The sequence below is a fragment of the Perissodus microlepis genome, chromosome 3, assembly GCF_051167445.1.
Source record: "Perissodus microlepis isolate ML-2025 ecotype Zambia chromosome 3, ASM5116744v1, whole genome shotgun sequence".
NCBI classification, from domain to species: Eukaryota; Metazoa; Chordata; class Actinopteri; order Cichliformes; family Cichlidae; genus Perissodus; species Perissodus microlepis.
This window is the reverse complement of record NC_140463.1, coordinates 20,690,165-20,696,164: the sequence shown is the minus strand read 5'-3', so window position 1 is coordinate 20,696,164 and position 6,000 is coordinate 20,690,165. Positions and strand designations below refer to the sequence as shown.

The 6,000-nt window shown below is 41.9% G+C and overlaps 1 protein-coding gene across 1 annotated transcript in view; it reads right to left on the bottom strand.

The window, feature by feature from the left end:
• Positions 1-560: 560 nt before the first annotated feature.
• trpc5a (transient receptor potential cation channel, subfamily C, member 5a) overlaps positions 561-6,000 on the bottom strand; it is a 211,572-nt gene continuing 206,132 nt past the window's right edge. Inside the window, exon 18 of the mRNA XM_084923523.1 lies at positions 561-5,681. Coding sequence (XP_084779649.1) covers positions 4,653-5,681 — 1,029 coding nt within the window. The 3' untranslated portion in view covers positions 561-4,652. The remainder of the gene's footprint in view (positions 5,682-6,000) is intronic.

Sequence of the window (6,000 nt, the reverse complement as noted above, 5' to 3'; positions counted from 1 at the left end):
GCGATCTGGGCTGAATCCTAAAATACGAATCCACTAAGAATTATGTCTCTTTGATGGGCTTCATGCACTTTCTTTAATGTGCAGATTTAAAGCCTAACTGTTAGTGAGGTGAGGCTGGAACTGACGGGTGGAAACTCATTCACCTGCCCTACTACTGAATCAGCTTCCAAAACACTTCTATTTTTTTAAAGAGGCTTTGTGATATATGTATATATCACATATATACTGTAAAATAGTGTAAAAAACAGCATAGTTGGCAAACATAGGAACTACTACAACTCATAGTGGGGCTGCTAACTTGTGCTGCTTTCTGGTGAAGCAGCGGAAACACTGATGTTGGTGGCGATACTCAACATGAATATTACGTTAGTGTGATTAAAAACATGGATGCATCATTTCCATGTATATCACTAGTCTGCATTCAGCCCAGTGTGTGTGAATGTTAGATAGAAAGCACTTGCATAGAAAAACCATAAAAAAGCGCTTGTATGAATGGGTGAATGAAGCATGTTATGTAAAGCGCACTGAGTGCAATTACTAAAACTAAATTTCTGCCATGCTTTAAAGTGGCAACAGACAAATCCTCTTTTTTTATTTATTATTACAAGCTGACATTTTCATCTATAGGGCAGTAAAACATGACAGTGAAACACCATGGGTCCATTTTGCAACACTACAGTCTGAAGATTGGATTTCCATCTGCAGTCATTTGTATTTGTATTTGCTCTGTTCTCAGACCAGCACAGAACAGAGCAGGTATCAGTAACAAACAATATGACATTGATTACATCAGACACATCAATTTAAGGAGGGGTTATGAGTGGACAGGGTTGCAAAGCAGCTTGCAGATGTGCAGCAACTGTAGCCAAGCTAAAGCAGCTTAAATAGCACACACTATATAAGATCTGCCAATGGCATGCATAGCAAGGTATCAGCTGAACCACCAGCTGATGTGGCCGGACATTAAGACCAGCTGGTCTGCTGGGGTTGTGGTTGAGCCTGACTTCATGTTGTGCCTGAGTTTACTCTACTAAACAAAAAAATTAGTCTCCTTCAAAAACAACCGAAAAAGGGAAAGAGTGAGAGTGATTAAAAAACAAAACTGACAAAACTAAACAAACAAAAATATCCATCAAATAATGGATTTAGCATAATAGAAGGTGCTGCAGCAGTCTAAAAGACAAACAAAGGCAATGCAAAGCAGAGGAGGATTTAGACTTCTGCGGGGAATCTATGTAGGACCTACGATGTAACCATGGCTGACGTGCTTGTGTGCTGCTGCATTATGTGTTGATTACAGCGTGGCCGTGTCCAGATGTTTCAGTGCCAGCAGATAGAAAAAAGGAACATTTTCCCTCCTCGGTGTGCCCTCTTTGTCGCACTTTTTTTTTTATTCGTTCGGAGGGAAATCATTTTTGTCCCACTCCTTTGTACATTCCCTCACGTCTATTCTGATTGTTGAAACAATCTACCTCCAGGAATCTGCTGTCATTTGTGAATCCTTATATTGATGCTATGTTCATTATTCCTTATACTAAGAGGATGATTGCTATTCTCTCACTGACAAATTCAAAAACTGCCGTGAAAAAGTAGCCGGAAATGCACGGGAGGAATCGACGGTACTGAACAGGCCAATCACAATAGGAGCTTCAGAGGTTACTCCTAGCAGACCTTGAAGGGCTAAAGAGTTAATGTGAAACCAAAGACATATCCAAATCCCAAATTGTGAAATGTTTGCTAATTCAAATGAAAAATAAAACATCCTTGTACTTTTAAGATCTAAGTTTATGAACGACCAACTGTGTCTTAATTTCTCACAAGTACTAAAATCAAACAGTATTAAAGCAGTTGTCACGTCATCCTCTGTTACTGGAATGTAAAGTAAGAAGACATTGATTTTTAAATACTAAATTGATGGGCTGGCACTGCTAAGCACTTAACTGCGCACCTGCTGTCCGAGCTCTGGCCGTGACATTATGATTACAGGATGCACAGCGGTTGACGTCGTGACATTTTGGAATGCTGATTTATTGCTGCTCTGAGGCTTTCTACTGCCAGGACAGCTGCCTAACCAGAGGGCTTTTTTATGAAAAAAGAGGACAAGGACGGACAAAATGAATAAAACAGTCAAATAAGAAATAAGAGGAGGTGATGTCATCCTGCTGAGAGACCAACAAAAACAAGACCAATACTTTTAGCTGGCAGCTATTCATCACACAAGCTGAATTTTAAGTGCGTGAATGTGTGTGTGCTTGCATGTGTGTGTTGCAGGTAACGGTGTTTTTTCTTTTTTTCTTTTTTGATCAAACATGCATAATTTCTCTACTTCACCGCTGACAGTCGTATATTAACCAGAGTAAAATTCAACAGCCTCTGCTCATGCCAACCCTTTGAAGTCGCCTCACCAAGCGACTTCAAGAGAAAAAAAAATCATGATGAAATTCTGGTGAAATTTCCCTTTTAAATAGATTTCCCAGATAGATAGAAAGGGAAACTCATCCCCATTTTAGTCCATCTGTTCCTCATTCAAGCATATCTATGTGCCTTCTCTTATTTGCCTTATTTCCTCTCCCTCCATTCTCCAATCATTCCTCCTGCCTTTATTTCCCCTCACCTTGTTCTTCCTTCATTAAAACGTCCCGCGTTTCTTAAGCTCTCTCTCCCACCCCCCATTTATCCATCCCTCCTCCCTCTTCCACACAATAAATATCTTATTATTCACCAGGTTAAAGTGTACTTATTAAGGAAGAGCTGAACGAGAAGCCAGGATATCGTAGGCAACTCAAATAGAAGCAAAGACAGTGTATAGAAACCAGAATAGTCCTCATTATTATTAATAGAAGTCTCTTATTATTATTACCGTTATTATTATTACTAGTATAATTGTTATTAGGATAAAATAAAGTTCCTTGGCCCTTGTTGATGCAGAGAGAGAGGGTGCAGGCTATTGACAGCAGAGCAAAGGTTCCATGCTGCTTCTGTTCATCCCAGTGATTCGGTCAAATTTAAATCCATTGTTCCATGGTTAAAGGGGACGTTATTCCGTGTGCCATCTCCTTCCATTCAGCTGAATGTAAAAGCATAGTTCAATTCGAATTCCACTGGTTTTAAGATGATTTAATTCCATTTTTATTCCGATACAGATTCGAAGTTTGGTTAAAGGGAAAGAAACCATCATGTGAAACTTTCCAAACAGGGATATTTCCTTTTTGAAAAGTCACTTTGAATCCTTGTAATCCCATAATAACGATGTGTGTTTTAATCTTTCGGAAAAAAAAGTATGCTCCTTTTTAAATGAACTCCTTTGGTCTCATGGTGGCATTTGTGGAAAATGGCAGATGTATATAAAGACAGTTTGGCTTTGTGAAGGCTGTGAAGATCAGACAAAAAGACGGGGACTGCCATCGAGAGGGAGAAATAACTCCTAACAGACCTTCATCGCAAAACAAGAAATCAATGTAATTTGTCCAAGAGCTTACACTTAGTATTTTAGAAGCTCAGGTATACTTTGCTCCATTTGGCAAAGTACTTATTTGGGATGACTGTAACCATCATCTTCCCCGACCCCTTTAATGCGGACCCCAGCATGTCAAAGCACCACAAAATTTTCAATGCAAAACCTGCCTCAAACTTTTCCTGTAATTTACTTTGTCCTCATTTACATCCTCATATTTTTAATTAGATACTTTTACCCCAATATGAAATTCATATTTCCTTCTCTTGTGTTTTATTCACAATTATTCATGAATATATATATATATATATATTTTGCCAATTTTAAATATGACATTGTGATATAATTTGGAAACTGTAATAGCGACAGTAAGAAAATGCTATGATCTTACATAGTTTATATTTTGGCAGTTAAACATCTGCTGAATTGGATTCTAGCAATGAATGTTTCTTATGTATCCATGGATGAACGGACATGGATTTCTGTGACACTGAAGACAACTTGATGATAAATGACATTTATCTGTGTTTAGCTAGCTAGCTAGGCTCTCTTGGAAATTCACTCAATGGTGAACTTGCGTGTGTTGTGTTTCCATCTTAAAAAATCCCAGACAATGTCAAACTGGTGATACTTCAAATTACTGGAATGTTCTCCAAACAGGTTTTATTGAGTTCTCGCAAGCAAGGTAAGTCAGCTCAATTAATAGCGACTTAACTCCAAAACTTTTAAGCAATGAGGTTCATGCGATAGCGAAAGGTGTGTGTCTGAACCCTGAAAAATCCCAGACAACGTCAAACTTGAGATACTTTGATTGTCTGGAATAAGTTTTCCAAATAGATATTTATGGACTTTTAACTGAGTTCTAGCGATTTATCTCCAGAACCTTCCAACAATAAAGTTCACATAATAGTGAAAGTGTCTGTTTAAACCCTGAAATATACCAGACAAACTGTCTCTATGAACATCTGCCACTTTAGGATGCCCTCTGTGGTGTTACCATGACGATCAAGTCAATCCTTAGAACCTGCTCCATTCTCGGGTGTGCTGCATTCTAGAATTCCAGAATCCCAAATCCATCCAGGTAAGTTCTAGAACAGATTCCACCAAATTCTCCGCCCTCTCTCTCTGTCTCTCTCCATCTCTGTATATATTCAGCCATTTTGCAAACAAACAAAAACAGTTTGGTAGTCCCTTTCTCCTATAGCTGTGTAGTGACGGAGTCCTCTATGACCTCGCAGCTGTCCTCGATGACATCATCGCAAGGTCCCACCCAACCGCCCATCATCATCACCCCTCCTCCTCCCCCTCCTCCATCCACGCTGCCATCACCCGATCCTCCCATGCCTCCACCCTGGAAAACGTCCTCACTGGAGTCCAGGAGGCGCGAGCTGGACTCAGACATGTTGGAAGCACAGTGCAGGGATTGGCAGGGGCAGGGGGGCGGGAGGGGCAGTGTCAAAAGCGAGTCTCGCCCATTCGTTCTCCGAGGAGAGAACGACGGGTTACTGATGTCAACAGAATGGCCCATCTCGTTCAGGTGAGTCTCGCTTCTGGTCACGTTGCTGAGTCCGAAGTCGGAGTGGCTGTGGCTCCCCAAGGGGCGGAGCAACCCGTCAGAGATGGTGTAGGAGACTGGGGACTGAACAGGGACAGGCATGGGTGGGGCTTTGCGTTTGGAGCGGGAGAACAGGTAGGAGAGGCGTTTGAAAGAGTCCGTCTTTGCACTCGGACCTGATAGGCGCTGCAGACGGCTCCTTGTACGAGCGAGTGATGATGAGAGCGCTGAAGAGAATGATGAAGAAGACGACGGGACAACAGAGGTGGAGGATGGAGAGATGACGGTCGTCTTCAGCCCATTGCTCTTTGGTTTTCCCTCCTCTTCCTCCTCCTCTGTCCCCCATTCAATACCTTCCTCCAGCTCCTCCCCACCTACCCCCCTTTCTACTTGGGTCATTCCAGAAATAGAACGCACCAGTGCAGACACGCCGAGCGTTGGTGTCGGCTTTGTGTCGTCCTCTGCTGGAGTCATGAAGGTCACGCTCTTTGATCTCTGGACTCCCAAGCCTCCTCCGGTGCCTTCACCTGACTCGCTGTCGTCCTCAGATGCCATGGCACCATCATCTTTCGTTGTCTCACTGGAGGAGGAGTAGTTACGCCGAGGAGGACGCCGGTTCCCAAGGAGGTCTAGGACCTCGTAGCGGAAACTGGAGATGTCTTGCTTCAGCTCCTAAAGATAGACATGAATTCATAATGTAAATCCTAAGGATATAACATTTCTTGCTATGAGAAGCTAAAATTGAGGTTTTAAAAAAGTAGCACTTCTACTTTTCATTCGGAGGGATGTACTGTTAATTCTAAATCCCTATATCAAAAAATATCTAATATCCAAAGGAAAACCAAGAAGGAAAAACCACAGAAAGGGAAGGCGAGAGTGAGGAGGGTAAGTGGGAGAGATGAGGCTGATGACTGGCTGAGAGAGGGGAGGTGAACCATTAGTTTGTAGAAGCAGAGGGTGAAGAGGAGGGTGATGAAGAGAGGAAGAGCAA